At 45.3% G+C, this 22,998-nt stretch overlaps 1 protein-coding gene across 3 annotated transcripts; it reads left to right on the top strand.

Annotated features, from left to right (window-relative positions):
* Positions 1-2: 2 nt before the first annotated feature.
* Positions 3-22,044, top strand: man2a2 (mannosidase, alpha, class 2A, member 2). Of its 3 annotated transcripts, XM_082962603.1 has the most exons (24): positions 3-215; positions 1,362-1,453; positions 2,937-3,091; positions 3,778-4,035; positions 4,267-4,411; positions 5,716-5,887; positions 6,299-6,426; positions 6,715-6,888; positions 7,149-7,335; positions 10,703-10,880; positions 11,013-11,215; positions 11,446-11,628; positions 11,760-11,874; positions 12,090-12,160; positions 12,248-12,413; positions 12,578-12,814; positions 13,072-13,194; positions 13,329-13,577; positions 13,662-13,803; positions 17,972-18,105; positions 18,364-18,441; positions 18,750-18,944; positions 19,075-19,188; positions 19,422-22,044. In XM_082962603.1, exons 3-24 carry the CDS (start codon positions 2,957-2,959, stop codon positions 19,572-19,574), a joined length of 3,540 nt encoding a protein of 1,179 aa, XP_082818729.1. In that variant the 5' UTR covers positions 3-215; positions 1,362-1,453; positions 2,937-2,956; the 3' UTR covers positions 19,575-22,044. The 3 variants fall into 3 exon arrangements, with proteins under 3 accessions (XP_082818729.1, XP_014003784.1, XP_014003783.1); XM_014148309.3 differs by lacking the exon at positions 18,364-18,441; XM_014148308.3 differs by lacking the exons at positions 1,362-1,453; positions 18,364-18,441 and having other exon boundaries at positions 46-215.
* The last annotated feature ends 954 nt before the right edge of the window (positions 22,045-22,998 follow it).

Raw genomic sequence — 22,998 nt, forward strand, 5'->3', positions numbered from 1 at the left:
CGGTAGACTCCTCCTCCTCACCTCATTGAAAGAAAAAAAAATGAGGGAGTGGGATGTTTCGGTTCCTCTTTCGTCTCTGACACGCATATCCAATCTGTGGCTGACGGCGAAACAGAGAACCATTCGGTAGCTGTGGATAACCGTCCACCAGCATCATAACGTAAATGTTTTATGTGTCCCGAAAACAGATATTCAGGATGATTCGACTCTGACTGGTAGGTTGATTCCTTTGACACTGAGCTAGCTAGCTAGTTACTGGTAGCTAGGCTAATGCTAGCTAACTGGTTGAGTAGTCAGATAACTAACGTTACGTTAGCTAGCAAACGTTAGTGTTTGAGCGGTGGGATTGTGCTCAGCAGCTGTCAGTCAGTCAGAGATGAGTGCAAACTCCAGTGGCAAAAGGATTGATGAAGCAAGCTTGCTAATGCAGTAATGTAACAGCACCTGCTAGCTAGCTAGCTAGCTAGCTAGCTGTCTGTCTAAGACGTTCTTAACCTAACGTAACAGGCGTAAATGAAACAGACAGGCTAACTAGCTAGCTAAGTTGTTATGGTAACAGAGAAATGCCAACCCATAGAAATAGAATGAATAGAACGGACTTGAATGGACGCTCTAACCCTGACAAGTTGGTAAACTCATGGCTACACTCGCAGTGACTGCCTGGTATTGCGATGCAATAATTTCCATGGTAATTTGAAATGTTCTATCAATTGATGCTGGATTGCCATGGTGATGTAGATTGTTCATTCAAATAATGCTTGCTGATGTGGCTCTTGCAATGGAATGTATTTTTTTGTAATGTCAGTTGAGTTGACTCACAGCACAGATTGAAGCGTATGTACACTTCGGATACACTCAAATTGTTGCAAACCCACCCATTATGCCATCAATGACTTGAATGGGGATGCCCGGTCTATTCATTCTATTTGTGTGTCAACCTGTCATTATAGATTCTAGCTAATTTAGCTAGCTGTCTGTCAGGCATGACTGCATGAATCATATTTTATGCCTGTGTATGAATGGTATCCTATTTGGAACTACCTAGCTCATTTAAAAATACAATGACACAGACTATTCAATGAAAGCTTTAGCTAGCTAGCTAGGGCCATTAATTCAAATAAAATCACATTTTATTTGTCACATGTGCCAAATACAACAGCTGTAGACCTTACTGTGAAATGCTTACTTACACGCCCTTAACCAACAATGCAGTTTTAAGCAAATATAGTTTTAAAGTTAAAACTACGCAATACAATAACGGGGACACCTGCTTCACACCTCATCCCACACATGGGGAAATCACCATGAACTATTCCGGAGCTTTATTTGACTTCACTGATTGCTGCTGTTTTCATTTACAGGTTCGACAAACAAGGATACATTTCCACAATCAGGGATATTTCTTTACCACGTCGGTTTCCATCATCTCTGTATTGATGAAGGGGAATCAGCAGTCAGTGGCCCCATCTTTTTCTTACAAGCTCATGCATGGGAAATAATCAAATGTAGTCTTTGGAGTCTGATATCCATATGTAGTGATTTATGCATTGAAAAAGATGTGGAGCTTTCAACAGTGACTTTTCCTAGCAAAGATTGCAAGCTCATTTATATTAAAGGCATAATACTTTACTTAGCTAATATCACTGGAGCCTGTCATTTCCATGTTAGGAGAGGTTTAGTCATCATGCACAGATGGCCCAACAAATCATTTTTGAATTGGGAACCATTTAGTTGTTTTTCAGCCAGTGTAAGTGTTGGGTTTTATCATCACAAATCCCCATGCCAAGGCTGTCACTGACAGCCTGTTAGTTGATAGGATTATGATCATACAGGATTTGCAGTTGGAAGGAGGAACACCTGTCTGTCTTTAGCTAGCAAGCGTCCTGAAATCCAGGCCACTGGGCTCAGCATGGTTGTTTTTGCTTCTTGGTATACATTCTTTATCAAGATCTGTCTGTGACTCTCCTCTCCTACACACTTGCATACAGCCTTTTACTGAGTACAAAAAGCGGGATTACATAGTTGTTTTGGCCATGCTTCCTTAAACTGAGATTATTACCCTCCGGCTTCAGAAAAGGACCCTAGGACATAATTTAAACATGATGCAAACGTGACCAAGGAAACGTATCTTATTTTTTTGCCATTGTTGATATGCTTAGGCTTTGTCAAAGAGAGCATCGTAGTGACATTTGTCTCATCCTGGAGTGCTTTGAGCCAAGCGAGAAAGGCTATCTAAAGAGCTGGTGGTACCTGTAGCCAAGTCCTTCATTCACCCCTGTTTCTCCGCACCACTGAAGCCATGTGCTTACTGTTATGGCTATGCCCTGGCAGCCAACCAGAGCAAAAGGGGACTCTGCCAGTGCTAAAGAATTAGACACAGCCCTGAGAGTTGGACTGGACCAAAGGATTGCACACACACACACACACACACACACACACACACACACACACACACACACACACACACACAGACACCATGCTGCGGAGACAGTAGGCTCCCTGTTTGAGCCCTCGCTGTTTAGTGCTTGTTTTTGTGTGTGTTTTTTTTCCTCCTCCGCAAATCTCAAAGGTTTGGATGGTTGGGAGCACAAGGGCCACTTTGAAGGAGCCCGGCTGTGGTTTGGCCGGAGCTGACAGACTGCTTGCCAGCTACTGCTGATTTAAGTACCCTGTGTCCCTCACCACACCTACATCCACCTTCTCTGCCAACTGTTCCACCTCTGACTGTTCTGGTTAATGGAGGTCTAAGGGAGTGTAGGCAAGGGTGCGGAATTGTTGCTGACACTGGTCCTGCCGGTCACTTTCAGGCACTTTTTGCACTCCAAGGACTGCACTCCACTCTGTCCTAACTAAGGACCATTCCCGCTTATCTTGGAAGTAAAGAACTACAAGTCAAGGTCGTTTTTTTTCTCCCCCCCCCCCCCCCCCCTCAAAAGGCTTTTCTACAGGCTAAAGTATGAAGCTGAAGAAGCAGGTGACTGTGTGTGGAGGAGCCATATTCTGTGTGGCCGTATTCTCCTTATACCTGATGTTGGACAGAGTCCAACACGACCCTGCAAGGCGACAGAACGGCGGCGGGAACTTCCCAAGGGTAAGACATCTATAGACATGGCACCACTAGTTAGCTTGTTAGTCTCAACCCTTGTCTGCAATCAAACACCATGTTGTTGTGATACATCTGTGTGCTGCTACAAGCCAGAGGCAGTACCTTTTTCAAGTTTAATGAACACTTTTCCTTTGATATTGAGTTGCATCAAAGCTTAATTATCAAACATAGAATACTCTAGGGCCTAAATGGTGAGATGCACACATGTTTAAATAATTCATATCTCTCATTTATGCATTTATTTAGTACTGTATTCTGAGAGGCATTGAGTTATTTTCATAAACACACCATGTGTAGAGATGCCCAGCCACCACAGCTGTACTGCTTGGCAGCAGCACATATTTGTGACCTGCAGACCCGCTCCAGCAACAGTGTAAATAACGAAGCCTGGATTTGATTGTTTCTGACAGGATTTTAGGCATGTTGGCCTAAACTTGTTTTGTAGCATTTGGCTTAAATAGGACCCATAAATTGTTTGCTTTTATTTATTCATTTACGTATTTGCTACAGCTTGAGTGAATAAGGACCTGGATTTTCACAACAGTGTTTCCTTTGGGGAGGGGACAGTGAAGTAGTGTATCCATCTAAATAGACTTGCTTGCCATGTTTAGCTCGTCCTGTGACGTTCATCCCCATTTTCCCCCCGGGGCCTTTTTCCTCCTGCATTCTAGAGCCAGATCTCTGTTCTGCAGAACCGCATAGAACAGCTGGAGCAACTGCTGGAGGAGAACCACCAGATCATCAGCCACATCAAGGACTCTGTCCTGGAGCTGACCGACACCGGCGCTGTGTCCCCCAGCGGACAGCTGCCTTTCCGCAGTGCCAACGGCTCCTGGGTCCTGCCCTTCGACGGACGCCCCACTTTCCTCTCTGTCAAGCCCCAGGACTGCCAGTTTGCCCAGGGCCGCCGTGGACAGACCGACCTGCAGGTGAGCTGCTCTCCAGGGACTTTTTGGGTGTTGTTCTGTTGGCCATCAGTAGGCCATATGTGTATGTAATTCTTAACACACAGTCTCTTGTCTACGTGACACGTTTAAGGTGAGAGATTACCGATTTCATGTGATTTGCCTCTTCTCTCCACCCCCACCACCCAAACATTGGCTTGTATTCCAAACCCAAAGCAGAGATAAGTTTGCCAACTTCGGTCTGTTGTCTTCCAGATGCTGGACGTGTACTCCCTGCTGAAGTTTGACAATGTAGACGGGGGTGTGTGGAAGCAGGGCTTTGAGATCACCTATGAGCCTGGGGAGTGGGACAATGACCCTCTGCAGGTGTTTGTGGTCCCTCACTCCCACAATGACCCAGGTGAGGCACGCCTCAAAAGCTAGTTTCTTCCGCGCACACCTTAGCAAAACGTTATGAAACGGATAATGAAAATGAGGATTTCTTATTGGACGAGGTCAGGTAGTAGATCTACCTTGCTGTTTCAAAACTGCAAAGTGTGAGGAAGGGAGGCCTAGCGACAGGGAATACCTTTATTTTTTGGGCTTTACCACAATTCAATCAATTTTTCATGTTTTGCTATTACCTGCTGATGACAGGATTGACAAATGGAGTGACACAATTACATTAGAATGCCAACGTCTAGGCTATTTTTAGGTTAGAATGGCTGTTACTTGGCACAAGATTTGATTTTAGCCAGAGATTGACAGTTCCATTAGATTTATTTACAGCCAGTGTGAGGCCCGCTAGCTAACTTGACAGTTATTGACTTGTTGACCGTGGTAGAGCTTGCAGGTTGTCACTCAAGAACAGGAATAGCCATTCATTATGCTTCCATTTGAATTAGTATAGACTTTACTCATTACTAAGGTGTCACTGAGTAAATGTTCACAGCTATGAGAGACCCCTGGGACTGTTGTCAGTGAATCACGCTAAAGCAGTTTTCTTTTGTTCTGGGATGTCCTCCAAAAGCCAGGCCAGAGCTTTTAAGGTTTAACAAGACTGCAGGTAAAGTGAAGTAGGTCAAATGGCAGGACTGGCGATTTGAAATTGTTATTACATTATTTAAAAAATAAATAAATGTTAAAACCACTTTATATTGTAATAATCAATGCATAATGTAATAATTATTTCATACGCAAAAACTTTAAGTTATGCGTTCAGCATTTACTACATTATTGGCAATTTATTACATTATCAGCATTTATTACATTTTAAATGCCAAAGTTGTTAAATTATTAGCAGTTTTACATTATCAGTTGCTACATGCATCTCATCCTTTGACAATGCATTCAAGGTGGCTCATTGTAAGGCACAGTTTCTGTTCTGTTTAAATAATAAAACGGGTGTTATTTTTAATACCGCACAGCTGTTTTGTATGGTACTGTACCGCTGACCTGCTCCTACCCCTCGTCTTGTCATGGCGCAATGCAGAATACACTATAGGTAATGGTACAGTGCAATACAGGGTCATATTTTGTAGACTCATAAATGCTTTGAAACAGGGAGGTAGCCAAAACCACAGGAACTTTTCCAATAAGGAACTCCCATTTTCGTTTTCAGTTTAAGCGTTTTGCTTCAGGACTGCCAGTCCTCCCCTCCTGATCTGTATTGTTGTGCTCATCACCTTTGTGCTGCTGTCTCCCATCCCCATCCCATCCCGGCAGGCTGGATAAAGACATTTGATAAGTACTACACAGACCAGACGCAGCACATCTTCAACAACATGCTGGTGAAGTTGACTGAGGACCCACGCAGGAAGTTCATCTGGTCCGAGATCTCCTTCTTCGCCAAGTGGTGGGAGAGTGCTGACATGCACAAGCAGGAAGCCATGCGCAAGTAAGTGTCTCACAGTCACAGTACTAGCTCTCAGGCATCTTACTACTGCCCAAATGGATTCTTCCTTAAAGTATTTGAGCCGTCTTTTGAGGATAGCCCACATGGGGGAAGAGTCAATAGTGCCGGTCTTGGTAGATTTGATTTCAGTTGTTTTCTGTAATTAGGAACTCGTCCAGCTGTGAATGTCTACCGAACTAGCAAAACAGTATATTTTCAGTATCACTTATCACAGGCTGTAAACAACCTGCCAGGCCATATTAGCAGGGTGATCTACAGTAATTAGCTAATGTGCCACACATCTCCCTTGTCAGAGAGACTTGATACTCCTGACATAGTCTGCTTTCTGGTTAATGCAGTGGCTCGGAGTAAGAGTTTGCTTTTTCTCACCTCCCTATTGTGTGGATGTCTCAGGCTAATCCTAGGAGGTCAGCTGGAGATGGTGACTGGAGGCTGGGTGATGAGTGATGAGGCCAACGTTCACTACTTCGCCATGATCGACCAGCTCATAGAAGGCCATCAGTGGCTGGAGAAGAACGTGGGTAAGTGACACGTCTGCCCTTTCCAAGACACTTTTTCTTATTCATGCAAGGGGCTTTGCACCCTAAGGTTTGGAGCAGAAGCATTTGAAAGTTAAACTGATTCAAACTCTGAGCGGATAACTTTGCAACGACAACTTTTGTGCATATTGTGTGAAATCCTGTATGACTTCGGACATAGTTCTGTCTTCTGTTCCTGTATGAGTTCCATTAAGATGACATGGAAACTGTGCACCATGCTCTGTTATATTCTCCATGATGTTAACCCTCCTGTGCTGTGCCCTACCGCAGGTGTGACCCCCCGGTCAGGCTGGGCTGTGGACCCCTTTGGCCACAGTGCCACCATGCCCTACCTGCTGAAGAGGGCCAACCTGACCAGCATGCTCATCCAGAGGGTCCACTACTCCATAAAGAAGCACTTCGCCTCCAGCCGCAGCCTGGAGTTCATGTGGAGGCAGGCCTGGGGTCAGTGGCTGGCTGGTCTGCTGCCAGGAAAACCATCTCATCTATTTACACCACAATGTGCTTTTCTCTCTGGAATGCGCTGCCACTCTGGACTGTCTTTCAAAGTCAAATTGAGTTTGTGGGAAATGTGGCAATGGCCAATTTATAGTTTTAACTAAGAACAGTAACTGTGTTCCTTGCTTGTATTTGCATTGAACTTTTTATAGTCACACAAACTCCAAATAAGTCAACTATTTTCTTCCTTTTGTTTGTATTGCCAGACCAAAAGTCGAGCACAGACATCTTCTGCCATATGATGCCCTTCTACAGTTATGACGTGCCACACACCTGCGGGCCGGACCCCAAGATCTGCTGCCAGTTTGACTTTAAGAGGCTGCCAGGCGGCCGGGTCAACTGTCCTTGGAAGGTTCCTCCGCGGGCTGTGGTGGAGGCCAACGTGGCAGAGAGGTGAGCCAAGCAGAGAGAGCCTCCCCGGGGCCTTGTACACCGCACTGCCGGGGGTGAATGTGGGTCAAGGAGCATTTCCAGGGGCTGTGTGGGGGATTGGGGGTGAGGAGATGTCAGAGCTCTGCAGTAGAACAGGGAGTGTGGTTGCAGAAAAACAGGAAAGATGCAACTGGCTTTGGAGACCGTCACTGCAACTTGCTTGTCAATCACTAGTTTTGTGTAGAAAAAACAAACGCTTCATAGAACTCTACAAAGCACACATTCCAGAGAGAGGCTAATAGAAAATAGCTCTCTAACTGAAAGCTATTGATTGCCTTTTTCCATTAAAGGTTTTTTTTTTTTTTTATCTTCCATTTTCTAAGGTCATGTACAGTCATCTATTGTCCTGTAACACTGGCATTACACTGGGATGCACTCACACATCTAAGAGATGTGATTGAATATGTAATGCATTTCAAAAGAAGACATTTCTGCACACTGCTTGCAAGCTTTCTTCTTTTCATTAAAATGTATGCTTTGACGAAGGTCACTAGACAGAAATGTTGCTAATGCCAATAATGTCAATATTCTAATGCTGATATTCCCAAACCAGGGTACGTGCAATGCCGTCGGGGGTACGCCAAATAAAAATGTGATTCACATTTAAAAAAATAAATACAAATAACTTATTTTTTTCTCACATTTTCAAACAGTCCATTTATATTTTCTAACGGGGCTATACATTTGGGTGAGGTTTTTTTCTCGCCTGAGTAGCCTCGTTTCACTGCCAAAAATAACATTAAACCATCTAGTGTTCAGCGAAATAACAGCACAATGTCAAATACAGGTAGCCTAGTCAAGTAGTTAACATTCAATCACATTAACCGTTACTCTCTCGCGGGAATTCCACAAACGTAGCTGCTGCTCATTCCATTTGCTCGCAAATTGAAAAATGGTTAAAAAAAACGAAGGCCTGCGTCCATAGAGACACATACCAGCTCTACTGGTAGTACTACTACTACCAGCAGTACTACACCTGCACCTGTCGACAACACAAGTTGTTCTGCTTCCACGAGCACATCCAATGCTAGCATCAGTAATTCTACATTTATTGTTAGCCCAGCTAGCATGGACACTGACCGTTCTGAATCTGATTCAGCTAAAGAGCCCCTTCACCCGGGAAAGCACCGAACAACAGACAGGGACGTTGGACCATCGAAGAGGTGCAAATATGATGAGAACTACATTGATTTGGGGTTCACTTATATTGGGAGTAGTGCCTTTCCTCAGCCACTGTGAGTACTTTTGCACATATAACAATCTCACAACTCGATGAAACCTTCACTCTTGTGCAGACATTTAGAAACAAAACATGCCAATTTGAAAAATAAGCCACGAGTTTTTTTGAGCGAGAATTAAGACAACTTTCGCGTAGTAAGACATGTATAAAAGCAACAGATACCATTAATAAGAAGGGGCTAGAAGCGTCTTATATGGTGAGCTACCAAGTGGCTAGGACAGGCAAGCCCCATACTATTGTGGAGGACTTCATTCTTCCTGCTGCCGCGGATATGGCTGGGACAACGCTGGGGGAAAAGGCCATTTGAAAACAGTACAGACAATGTCTTCATCAAACAACACTTTCACGACACATCAGTGACATGGTAGGGGATGTTTGAAACAATTACTGCTTCGCACACAAGCCAGTGAATTCTATGTGTTACAGTTGGATGAGCCAACAGACGTGGCAGCCTGGCACAGCTTCTGGTATATGTCCGCTACGTTTATGGGGGGTCAATTAAGGAAGACATCCTTTTCTGCAAACCACTGGAAACCAGGACAACAGGAGAGGATATTTTTTAAGTACTGGACAGCTTTGTGACATCAAATGGACTTTGGTGGTCAAGATGTGTTGGTATCTGTACTGATGGCGCAAAAGCCATGACAGGGAGACATAAGGGAGTGGTAATGCGCGTGCAAGCAGTTGCTCTCAACGCCACTTGGGTTCACTGCAGCATCCAATGAGAGACTCTTCCTGCCAAAGGAATGCCTGACAGCTTGAAAGACGTTTTACAATGAAAAGGGTTAACTTTGTTAAACCAAGGTCCCTGAACTCTTGTGTATTTTCTGCGTTATGCAGCGACCATGTAACGCTTTTACAACATACAGAAGAGCGCTGGTTATCAAGGGGCAAAGTATTGACACGTTTTTCTGAATTGAGAGACGAGCTTAGTGTGTTATTTACTGACTGTAATTTTCACTTGTCTGACCGCTTGCATGATGACGAGTTTCTCACACGACTGGCCTATCTGGGTGATGTTTTTTCTCAAATTAATCATTTGAATCTAAGATTACAGGGACTCAACGCAACTATATTCAATGTGCGAGAAAAAATTTGAGTCTATGATTTAAGAAGTTAGAGCTCTTCTCTGTCTGCATTAACAAGGACAACACACAGGTCTTTCCATCATTGTATGATTTTTTTGTGTGCAAATGAACTCAATCTTACGGACAATGTCAAATGTGATATAGCGAAGCACCTGAGTGAGCTGGGTGCGCAATTACGTAGGTACTTTCCTGAAATGGATGACATAAACAACTGGATTCGTTATCCCTTTCATGTCATGCCTCCAGTCCACTTACCGATATCTGAACAAGAGAGCCTCTTCGAAATTGCAACAAGCGGTTCTGTGAAAATGTAATTTAATCAGAAACCACTGCCAGATTTCTGGATTGGGCTGCGCTCAGAGTCACCTGCCTTGGCAAATTGCGCTGTTAAGACACTGACGCCCTTTGTAAGCATGTACCTATGTGAGAGTGGATTCCCAGCCCTCACTAGCATGAAAACTAAGTACAGGCACAGACTGTGTGTGGAAAATGATTTAAGACTGAGACTCTCTCCAATACAACCCAACAGTGCAGAGTTATGTGCATCCTTTCAAGCACACCCTTCTCATTAACCTGTGGTGAGTTATTCACAATTTTTGATGAACAAATAAGGTTTTATATGTAAGATGGCTAAATAAAGAGCAAAATGATTGATTAGTATTATATAATTATTTGTGCCCTGGTCCTATAAGAGCTCTTTGTCACTTCCCACGAGCCGGGTTGAGACAAAACGCACTCATTCTTATGTTTAATAAATTTATTATATAGTGTGTGTGGCAGGCTTACAATGATGGCAAAAAAAACTGACCCTGGTGCTAGAGGGGGTACACAGCTAGAGGTTGAATGTTTTAAGGGGTATGGGACTATAAAAAGTTTGGGAACCACTGTTCTAAAGCAAGCACTGTTGAGGAATTTATTATTTTGAATCCTGTAATACTGGCACCCACAAGCCAGAATTGTGATTTTTAATCAGTGTGTAACCTCTCTCTCTCCACCCTAGGGCCCACCTGCTCTTGGACCAGTACCGAAAGAAGTCCAAGCTTTTCCGCAGTAAGGTGGTTCTGGTTCCACTGGGAGATGACTTTCGTTACGACAAGGCCCTGGAGTGGGACCAGCAGTATCTCAACTACCAGAGACTCTTTGACTACATGAACTCTCACCCCGAGATGCACGTGCAGGTCAGAGACTTAGCCCACAATTCTCTGGCTCTTCTGGGCAGAGGTCTGTTAGTTATTGAACATTTGTTTTTGATTGATGTTTAGAGTGAATCTAAAATGTCCTATCTCACCTGTGTTCCTGTATGTCTCCAGGCCCAGTTTGGGACCCTGACCGACTACTTCACTGCGGTTTACAAGGCCAACAATGTGCCCCAGGGTGCCAGACCCCCAGACTACCCGGTGCTGAGTGGGGACTTCTTTGCGTACGCAGACCGTGAGGACCACTACTGGAGTGGCTACTACACCTCCCGGCCCTTCTACAAGAGCATGGACCGCGTGCTGGAGTCCCATCTCCGGTAAGGCCAGATGGAATCAGACAGACATGGCTTCAATACACCTGTGAAACAGCAGGTTGGCATCTGAGCCTTACTCTCAGTTGTTAATTCAACAATGTTAACCACGTGTGTAGGTTTCAAGAGCTAAATAATTGGAAGATGGAAACCTGTCATGCACACTGTCAAGGTTTGGGAAAAATCCCAAAGGTTCACTTGTCTTTGTTAAAGTATTCCTGTGTGGTGTTCCCAAGGGGGGCAGAGATCCTGTTCAGTCTCGCCGTGGCCCACGCTCGCCACACAGGCATGGAGGGCCGCTACCCCACTTCAGACTACACCCTGCTGACAGATGCAAGGCGTACCGTTGCCCTCTTCCAGCATCACGATGCCATCACCGGCACCGCCAAGGAGAACGTGGTCATTGACTACGGCAACAGGTCAGTGGCTAAGAGAGACACAGAATAGAGATGTGCATGGTTTGGTGACACTGGTTTGATAAAAGACACTCATGTCACCAGCTTCAGGAATATTAGGATAATTTGTCCTTGGTCCTTTGTCTCTCCTGTAGGTTACTGCACTCCCTGCAGGGCCTGAAGAGAGTGATCATTAACGCAGCTCACTTCCTAGTGATGAAGAACAAGGATGTGTATCGCTTCTACCAGACAGAACCCTTCCTAGAGACGGTGAGGAAGAAGGACTGGGAACGTCAACCTGTTCATAACATGGAGCTCTCTAACAATGCATTAGTGTTACAGTAGCTTATAAGTCTATCTTCTCTTTTCTGTCACTTTCCAATGGATTCTGTGGTTGACAGGAGTTGTGATCTACTACTCAGTGCTTCTCTAGTGTAAGCAATCAGTGCAACTGACGATCACATACTCATATCCTTATCCTATAGGATGACAGACGTGCCACCCAAGACTCCCTGCCCCAGCGCACTCTTATCGAACTGGACCAGTCAGGACCCAGGTAACCCCCCCCCCCCTCCACTCTGCCCCAGTACAGTCTCTCATCGGTGGGGTGTTTGTGACTGATATCCCCCTGTCTTTCCGTCAGGTACCTGGTGCTTTTCAACCCGGTGGAGCAGGATAGGCTGTGTGTGGTTACAGTGTTGGTGAACTCTGCCAGGGTCAGGGTACTCACAGAGGACGGACAGACCCTCCCTGTGCAGCTCAGTGCCCAGTGGAGCTCTGCTAGCCAGATGAGCGCAGAGGTCTTCCAGGTGTGTGTGTGGTTGCTGGTTTAATTTGTGGTGCTCTCAGTGACTACTTAATGGGCATTGCTTGGTACTTCATTTGACAGATGCATTGATTATATTAGGTGTAGCATGAGTGCCTCGGTCTGTCTGCCGTGTGTGTGTTTAACTGTGTTCTCTCCTGTCTACAGGCCTCCTTCATGGTGCGTCTGCCTGCCCTGGGCCTGGCTGTGTTCCACCTGTATGACTCTGCCGACACCCCCATGACGCTGCGCTCTGAGACCCTGCTGAGGCTGTCTGGTCGGGGGCAGACTGCCCACGCCGTGGATCCCCTCCCCCTCCGCTCCCAGACGGCAGACCCACAACCCTTCTACATCGCCACCCAGTCCCTCACATTGGGCTTCTCAGGAACCACCGGCCTGCTGGAGGTACGTGGAGAGGTAGAGGGCTGGCTGCAGCCCAGATGGTAGCCTATGTAATGCAGTACTTTTGGCCAAAGGCCTGGACTGTCATTTGGGGATGCAGCCACTGACTGTGCTTTGTCTCTAACAGATTTGGAATTCAGCCTAAAAGTTTACTAAAATGATCAAATTCGTCCAAGGCCCTTTCTTATTTGATGAATTCCAAATGGGCAGCACAGACTAATTTGGTTGAAGTGTAATGTATAATATGGTCTCTCGAGCAGAGTATCCGTCGTAAAGACGACCCTCAGGAATTGAAGGTTCAGATCCAGTTTGTGACATATGGTACTCGGTCCTCCAAGGATAAGAGCGGGGCTTACCTCTTCCTGCCTGACGGAAAGGCTAAGGTGAGCTAGCTTTAAAACCCTCCTACCTCTACTAGAGATACAGTAAGTTACATGGAGACCATTTTAGGATCAGTAACCTGCCTCATTCCTAACCTTAACCATTCCTAACCTAACCTTAACCATTAACCTTTCAGCCCTACAGTCAGAAGGAGCCTCCTGTGGTGCGTGTGGTGGAGGGACCTCTTTTCTCTGAGGTAGTGTCTCTCTACCAACACTTCCAACAGACCATCCGCATACACAATGTGCCAGGTGTGGACGGTCTGTCTCTGGATGTCACCACCATGGTGGACATCAGAGAACAGTCTAACAAGGAGCTGGCCATGCGGCTGGTCACTGACATCCAGAGTGACGACACCTTCTACACAGACCTCAACGGATTCCAGGTCAGACCACAACACACACTTTACACTATAGAATGTCTGATCTTCGGCTTCAACATGTACCTCAATACTGTAATGTTTCCACAGATGCAGCCCCGGCGCCGCCTCCTGAAGCTCCCCCTGCAGGCCAACTTCTACCCAATGCCCAGCCAGGCCTACATCCAGGACAGCCAGCACCGCCTCACCCTGCACTCTGCCCAGGCCCTGGGTGCCACCAGCCTAGAGAGTGGTAGGGAAGGACCGCTCATATGTTGTTTTTTCCTAAAGGGGAAATCTGCAGTTGCTCCATCAATTTTTGGATTTATGAAGTAATGATATGTACCCACTGATTTTTTTTTTTTTACATTTATTTTTATTTCACCTTTATTTAACCAGGTAAGCTAGTTGAGAACAAGTTCTCATTTACAACTGCGACCTGGCCAAGATAAAGCAAAGCAGTGCGATACAAACAACAACACATGGAATAAACAAGCGTACAGTCAATAACACAATAGAAAAAAAATAAAGTCTATATACAGTGTGTGCAAATGGCGTGAGGTAAGGCAATAAATAGGCCATAGTAGCGAAGTAATTACAACTTAGCAAATTAACACTGGAGTGATAGATGAGCAGATGGTGATGTGCAAGTAGAAATACTGGTGTGCAAAAGAGCAGAAAGTAAATAAAAGCAATATGGGGATGAGGTAGGTAGATTGGGTGGGCTATATACAGATGAGCTATGTACAGCTGCAGCGATCGGTTAACTGCTCAGATAGCTGATGTTTAAAGTTAGTGAGGGAAATATAAGTCTCCAGCTTCAGTGATTTTTGCAATTCGTTTCAGTCATTGGCAGCAGAGAACTGGAAGGAAAGGCGGCCAAAGGAGGTGCTGGCTTTGGGGATGACCAGTGAGATTGACCTGCTGGAGCGCGTGCTACGGGTGGGTGTTGTTATCTATAGACTTATAGATGACCTGGAGCCACTGGGTCTGGTGACGAATATGTAGCGAGGGCCAGCTGACGAGAGCATACAGGTCGCAGTGGTGGGTAGTATATGGGGCTTTGGTGACAAAACGGATGGCACTGTGATAGACTGCATCCAGTTTGCTGAGTAGAGTATTGGAAACTATTTTGTAAATGACTTGGACAAAGTCGAGGATCGGTAGGATAGTCAGTTTTACGAGGGTATGTTTGGCGGCGTGAGTGAAGGAGGCTTTGTTGCAAAAGCCGATTCTAGATTTCATTTTGGATTGGAGATGTTTAATATGAGTCTGGAAGGAGAGTTTACAGTCTAGCCAGACACCTCGGTATTTGTAGATTCCACATATTCTAAGTCAGAACCGTCCAGAGTAGTGATGCTAGTCGGGCGGGCGGGTGCGGGCAGCCATCGGTTGAAAAGAATGCATTTGGTTTTACTAGCGTTTAAGAGCAGTTGGAGGACACGGAAGGAGTGTTGTATGGCATTGAAGCTCGTTTCGAGGTTAGTTAACACGGTGTCCAAAGAAGGGCCATATGTATACAGAATGGTTTCGTCTGCGTAGAGGTGGATCAGGGAATCACCTGCAGCAAGAGCGACATCGTTGATATATACAGAGAATAGAGTCGGCCCGAGAATTGAACCCTGTGGTGCCCCCATAGAGACTGCCGGAGGTCCGGACAACAGGCCCTCCGATTCGACACATTGAACTCTATCTGAGAAGTAGTTGGTGAACCAGTCGAGGCAGTCATTTGAGAAACCAAGGCTGTTGAGTCTGCCGATAAGAATACGGTGATTGACAGAGTCGAAAGCCTTGGCCAGGTCGATGAATACAGCTGCACAGGACTGTCTTTTATCGATGGCGGTTATATCGTTTAGTACCTTGAGTGTGGCTGACGTGCACCCGTGACCAGCTCGAAAACCGGATTGCACAGCGGAGAAGGTACGGTGGGATTCGAAATGGTCAGTGATCTGTTTATTAACTTGGCTTTTTAAGACTTTAGAAAGGCAGGGCAGGATGGATATAGGTCTATAACAGTTTGGGTCTAGAGTGTCACCCCCTTTGAAGAGGGGGATGACCGCGGCAGCTTTCCAATCTTTAGGGATCTCGGACGATATGAGAGGTTGATAATAGGGGTTGATAATAGGGGTTGCAACAATGGCGGCGGATAATTTTAGAAAGAGAGGGTCCAGATTGTCTAGCCCAGCTGATTTGTACGGGTCCAGGTTTTCAGCTCTTTCAGAACATCTACTATCTGGATTTGGGTGAAGGAGAAGCTGGGGAGGCTTGGGCAAGTAGCTGTGGGGGGTGCGGAGCTGTTGGCCAGGGTTGGGGTAGCCAGGAGGAAAGCATGGCCAGCCGTAGAGAAATGTTTATTGAAATTCTCGATTGTCGTGGATTTATCGGTGGTGACAGTGTTACCTAGCCTCAGTGCAGTGGGCAGCTGGGAGGGGGTGCTCTTATTCTCCATGGACTTTACAGTGTCTCAAAACCTTTTGGAGTTAGAGCTACAGGATGCAAATTTCTGTTTGAAAAAGCTAGCCTTTGCTTTCCTGACTGACTGTGTGTATTGGTTCCTGACTTCCCTGAAAAGTTGCATATCGCGGGGACTATTCGATGCTAGTGCAGTGCCATAGGATGTTTTTGTGTTGGTCGAGGGCAGTCAGGTCTGGAGTGAACCAAGTGCTATATCTGTTCTTAGTTCTACATTTTTTTTAAAGGGGCATGCTTATTTAAGACGGTGAGGAAATTACTTTTAAAGAATGACCAGGCATCCTCGACTGACAAGACAACGTCAGTATCCTTCCAGGAAACCCAGGCCAGGTCGGTTAGAAAGGCCTGCTCGCAGAAGTGTTTTAGGGAGCGTTTGACAGTGATGAGGGGTGGTCGTTTGACCGCGGACCCATAGCGGATGCAGGCAATGAGGCAGTGATCGCTGAGATCCTGATTGAAAACAGCAGAGGTGTCTTTGGAGGGCAATTTGGTCAGGATAATATCTATGAGGGTGCCCATGTTTACGGATTTAGGGTTGTACCTGGTGGGTTCCTTGATAATTTGTGTGAGATTGAGGGCATCTATCTTAGATTGTAGGACTGCCAGGGTGTTAAGCATATCCCAGTTTAGGTCACCTTACAGAACGAACTCTGAAGATAGATGGGGGGCAATCAATTCACATATGGTGTCCAGGGCACAGCTGGGAGCTGAGGGGGGTCTATAACTGGCGGCAACAGTGAGAGACTTATTTCTGGAGAGATTCATTTTTAAGATTAGAAGTTTGAACTGTTTGGGCACAGACCTGGATAGTATGACAGAACTTTGCAGGCTATCTCTGGAGTAGATTGCAACTCCTCCCCCTTTGGCAGTTCTATCTTGATGGAAAATGTTGTAGTTGGGTATGGAAATCGTATAATTTTTGGTGACCTTCCTAAGCCAGGATTCAGACACGGCAAGGACATCAGGGTTGGCAGAGTGTGCTAAATCAGTGAGTAAAACAAACTTAGGGAGGAGGCTTCTGATGTTAATATGCATGAAACCAAGGCTTTTTCGGTTACAGAAGTCAACAAATGAGAGTGCCTGGGGACACGCAGGGCCTGGGTTAACCTCCACATCACCTGAGGAACAGAGGAGGAGTAGGATGAGGGTACGGCTAAAGGCTATCAAAACTGGTCGTCTAGTGCGTTGGGGACAGAGAATAAAAGGAGCAGATTTCTGGGCGTGGTAGAATAGATTCAGGGCATAATGTACAGACAGGGGTATGGTGGGATGCGGGTACAGTTGAGGTAAGCTCAGGCACCGAGTGATGATAAGAGAGGTTGCATCTCTGGACGGGATAGTTATGCTGGGTGAGGTCACCGCATGTGTGGGAGGTGGGACAAAGGAAGTTTCTGAGGCATGTTGAATGGGACTAGGGGCTCCACAGTAAACTAAAACAATGATAACTCTCCTAAACAACAGTGTACAAGGCATATGGACATTTGAGAGAGACATAAAGCGAGGCATAAAGCAATCACAAAATGTAACTTAGAAATGCCTCATGAGCTTAGTTCAACTGTCGAACCCAAAATATAAGCTTCTCTTAAGCCAAAGTTTGTAAACAAACAGAATATAGCCTCAAAACATGATTAAAACTATAATTTTGATATCATGGTTTGGCCAGTCCTTGCATCTTTAGCTCTGTCTATAAATTTGTTTGTTTTTTACTCCAGCCCCATACTTCAGCATTTTCCAAAACAGAGGCAGGGAAAATGCCATTGACCATCCATAGGCAACCCAATTTGAAGAAGACAATGCTCTGGTCATTGTCTGAATGCTCCCAACCCGTAGGAATCCCCACCCAGTTAGAATGGTGGAAGTCCTCAATGGGAATGTCAATCATAAATCACAGTCTATCCAGATTCTATGATAGAGCTCTATGTGCATGTCTCTGCTTTTCCCTACCTCAGGCCAGTTGGAGGTGATTCTGGACCGGCGGCTGATGCAAGATGATAACCGCGGCCTGGGCCAGGGACTGAAGGACAACAAGAAGACGGCCAACCGCTTCCGCCTCCTACTGGAGAGTAGGTCTACTGGCAACAAGGTCAGTCAATCTAGAGTCCTCAGATGGAAGTTACTGGAACTTCCTGGATCTTGTTTATAGGTGTCATATCAAATCAAATGAAGCCACTCTAGTTTTAGTGGGAACAGTAGCTAAGCAAGGAATTCTGTTTATCAGCAGTTGTTGAAAATGTCTCATCTCTCATGCTGCGATTGTTAACCCCTGTCCCTCTATTCTTTGGTCAACCCCTTCCATTTATTTTTGTTATCTTTGTCTGTCTGCTCTTTCATTGCACTCCAGCATGCTGGCTTCTTTGCCAAACTCTCCTCCATGTTTCACTCGCTCATCACAATCGCTCTGAGAGGCGGTGCTCAAGAGGTAAAGTTGCCATGGCAACAGTGAGGTTGCTAGCTACCCAGCCGTAGCTGGCTGGCTGTCTGTCTGTGTAATCTGTGCTATAGATGTAGTTCTTAACTTAAGTTTAACCTGTGTTTTCGCTGCCCTCTACCCTGTAGCTCAAAGGTCTGCTATAGCAGCATCCTGGAATTGGATATGCGCTTAAAATTAAAATAATTGTTTTTAGCTCTGCAGCTTCCCTGCTGTGCTGAAGATAAGCAGGGTGGGACGGGGTTAGTTGTCAGATATGACCCGTGTTGTCTGTTGTGACATGTTTCTCTGCCTCCCAGGTGGTGGACAGTGGACCAACCAGCTTCCCCTCCCTGCTCAGTCACTTGACCTCAGCCACCCTCAACCACGAGGTGCTGGCGCTGCCCGTGCTGCCCAAGAAGCGTGGCATCCCTCCCCTGCACACCTTCGCCCCCCTCACAGGGGCCCTGCCCTGCGACTTCCACGTGATCAACCTGCGCAGCATCCAGCACCAGGTAACTAGAAATGAAGTCCTTCTCTTGTTTGTGGAACATCAATATACTAGAAGATATAATACATGTAGGGTTCTGTGTGTTTACCATGGATGCTGATATGTTTCTGCTTTGCTGTTTGTGTTATGTGTAGCAGGACACCCACTCCCCGTCTCCCTACACGGCCCTCATCCTGCATAGGAAGGGTCTGGACTGTGGTCTGGAGACCCCAAATCCCGGCTTCAACTGTACCACTACTGAGGGACAGGTCAGTGGTCCTCAACCACACACACACACACACACACACACACACACACACACACACACGGCTCACCACAAACACACATGGTTAGTACTGTAGGTTACACACGCATGCAATTGGAGTCATTATGGTAGTCTGGAAAGATTATTCTAGCAAACACACTCTACCCCTCTTTCACAAACTGTATTTGTCTCTCTCTCTCTCTCTCTACATCTCTCTCCTTGTGGCTATCCCTCCAGCTGGGTTTGTCGTCTCTGTTCCGTAACCTGGACCTCCAGCTGCTACAGCCCGTGTCGCTGTCCCTGATGTACTCCAGCCCCCCTATGGCCAACGACTCCTCCGTCAGCCTGGAGCCCATGGAGATCTCAGCCTTCAGGCTCAAACTGCGCTAGCCGGGCCCAGATACACACCTCCACACCAGTCCAGGCCCAGACCAGACCCACCCAGACCAGTTTTGGTCCCACCTGGTCCTGCTCTGTTCAGTTTTATTCTATAGGAAAACTGCCTCCAAGTGCACAGAAGGGTGGCCACGCTGGTGCTTCCTGGTCCAACCTGTGTATACACTACGCACTACACACACACACTACACACCACATGCACTACACACACACACACTACACACCACACGCACTACACACTCTGAACTGTAAATTCAGCCCGTAAGAGCAGGTAGCCTTCATGACTAAACTCTATCTGCAGGGGGCAGAAGATGGCTGTCGCAGACACAGGCAGACAATCTCAGAACCAGAAACCTTTTGGGGGTTTTGTGCTTGTGATAATACAGGTGCTGTCTTTATCACAGAACAGATATTGGCGGTCTTCTGCCTTTGCATTGCAGTAGTGATGTCAAGTAACAGAAACATACTTTGTTTTCAGTTAAGAGAACTTTATTTGATTATTTTTTGTATCCCATCCTGGACTAACTACTGAATGTAAATATCACAGGGATAAGGACCTGGGAATAACGTGGCAACGAGTGCAATTTCTAAAGCTTTATTTGGTGTGGACAGTTAAAAAAAAATATATATATATTATATATAATTCTGATGGAGCCTACCTGCGGCGGACTAGAGAACTGTTCATTCCATTAGGTGCTCATCACTGCTCATTGTTTTCTATTGACTGCATTAACCGACTGAATGCAGCTGTGTACTAGCAGTGTGAATGTGTTCTCTCGCTCTCACTCTCTATGGCTCTCTCTCTATGGCTCTCTCTCTATGGCTCTCTCTCTATGGCTCTGTAAGATACTGTATGTCAGGTAGTTAGTCACTACCAGACTGGTGACTAGATCACACACACTACGGAAATCCCAATCCTCACGCTACTTTTTTTCAGTCATCATTACCGAATGAACTGGACGGCTTGCTATCCTTTCAACCCCCCCCCCCCCCCTTGTAGATGGTCTGAAGACAAAGCTATCATATCCTGATGAGTTGGCTGGCTGTGGAGGACCTGGAATGGAATTTAAATTCTCCTAAAGCCGTTGTTGTTGTGTACTATACTGTATGCAGTGGAAGATACAACTATGATGACGATACCTCGTATTTAACATATGACACATGGTTATGTATAGTATATTGCTGTGGAAAACTTCTGTGAAGATGCAGTATGCCGGAGGAGCAGTGAGTGTGTAGTGAGACCCAGAGTGCAGTATCGGGGACAAGGTTTCGGTTCATACTACTGGACTGCTAATCATCATATTAGTGAGTCTGTGTAGTGGTGTTGGAGCATCGGCGTACTTCCTTATCTCCTTGTTTCAAAGCCAGGCATTGAAGGCCCCTGTCTTTGCAGGGAGGATTGTGGTTCAACCTTCACTACCTAATTATGTGGAGACATTAACAGGGGTCCTCCAGGGCTGACTTAGACAACCAGTGTACTTTTGCATATGTGGTCTTTTAAAAAAAAAATCTGCTTTCATCATCTCTATAGCCTTGACCCTGGTGAGGTGAAGGTACTCTATGATCCATATCTGTCTTTGGTAGTGGTAGTGAAGGTAAATCATCAGTAATGGCAGATGCACTATGTTGATATCGGGCCACTCTTTCTGCCATTTCTCACTATATGTTTCTCCTCTACCTTCTTCCCTGCCTCTTCTACCATCCTAGTATCAGTGGAGGCTGGTGGGAGGATCTCTTTGGTATGGCTGAAATGGAATGAATGGAACGGAGTCAAACGTCATTTCCATATGTTTGATACGTCCCTTTTTTAAATTCCATTCCAGCCATTACAATGAGCCCGTCCTCCTATAGCTCCTCCCACTAGCCTCCACTGCCTAGTGTCCAATGCTACATTTCCTCTGGGCTTTTTATATTTCTCCACCTTGCTGCCCTCTGTTTCACCTCCCTCACTACATCCCTGATGTTTTACACTCCTTCCTCACAACACACTTCCCTATGGTCCAACATTTCACTCAACAATGCTCAGGCACTAGCCTGGTCCTATACAGTGTAAGTGCTGTAGCCAATTCCTCTATTGGTATGACAACAAAAGAACACAGTGGTGGTTGAAGTACCAACACACTGGACCACCAATGTACCTGCATCACTTTTCAGGTTGCATTTTCCCTCTGATTATATGTTCTACCATGACATGACACTACCACTGTACCTAGTACAGCACTCTCCCCTGTTGTCCCTTTCTCCTCTATTTCCTACTGTCTATGTGTCCGAGTCACTCTGTAGATTTGTCTTTTGTATGTGATTTGTTGTAGCACTTTTTTTTGTTTAAGATGGAATTTATGAAGGAATAATTTGATGTTTTCCTCAGTTTTTGTTTCTTCCTGGATGTGTGTTTCAAAGAAGATGCATAGAAATCAATTGCAGACAAGGTGGAGACACAATAAAGATCAAATATGACACTTGGTATGCGTTTTGCCACTGCTTATTTTCCTCTTGTAACCAACTCTTTGTTAACACCTTTTATTAACCTCTATGGGCTAGGTGGGACGTGACCGTCCCACTCTATTCAACAGCCAGTGGAACAGCGTGGCGCAAAATACAAAAACCTCAAATGCAATAATTTCAATTTTTCAAACATACGACTATTTTACACCATTTTAAAGATAAGACTCTCGTTAATCTAACCACATTGTCCGATTTCAAAAAGGCTTTACATTGAAAGCAAAACATTAGATTGTTAGGAGAGTACATAGACCAAAATAATCACACAGCCATTTTCCAAGCAAGCATATGTCACAAAAACCCAAATCACAGCTAAATGAAGCACTAACCTTTGATCTTCATCAGATGACACTCCTAGGACATTATGTTATACAATACATGCATGTTTTGTTCAATCAAGTTCATAGTTATATCCAAAAACAGCTTTTTACATTGGCATGTGATGTTCAGAACATGCATTCCCACCAAAAACTTCTGGGGAATTTACTAAATTACTCATCATAAACGTTGACAAAATACATAGTTATTTTAAGAATTATAGATACAGAACTCCTTTATGCAATCGCTATGTCAGACTTTAAAATAGCTTTTTGGCGAAAGCACATTTTTCAATATTCTGAGAACATAGCTCAGCCATCACGGCTAGCTGTTTTGACACCTGCCAAGTTCAGGGTAACCTAAACTCTGAATTAGTATTAGAAATATTGTATTACGTTTGCTGATCTTCGTCAGAATGCACTCCCGGGACTGCTACTTCCACAAATGTTTTTGTTCCAAATAATCCATAGTTATGTCCAAATTTGTTCGTGCGTTCAGGTCACTATCCAAAGGGTAACGCGCGAGTGCATTTCGATACAAAAAAAATCAAAATGTTCCATTACCGTACTTAGAAGCATGTCAAACACTGTTTAAAATC

Source organism: Salmo salar, chromosome 16, assembly GCF_965601325.2.
Source record: "Salmo salar chromosome 16, fSalSal1, whole genome shotgun sequence".
NCBI classification, from domain to species: domain Eukaryota; kingdom Metazoa; phylum Chordata; class Actinopteri; order Salmoniformes; family Salmonidae; genus Salmo; species Salmo salar.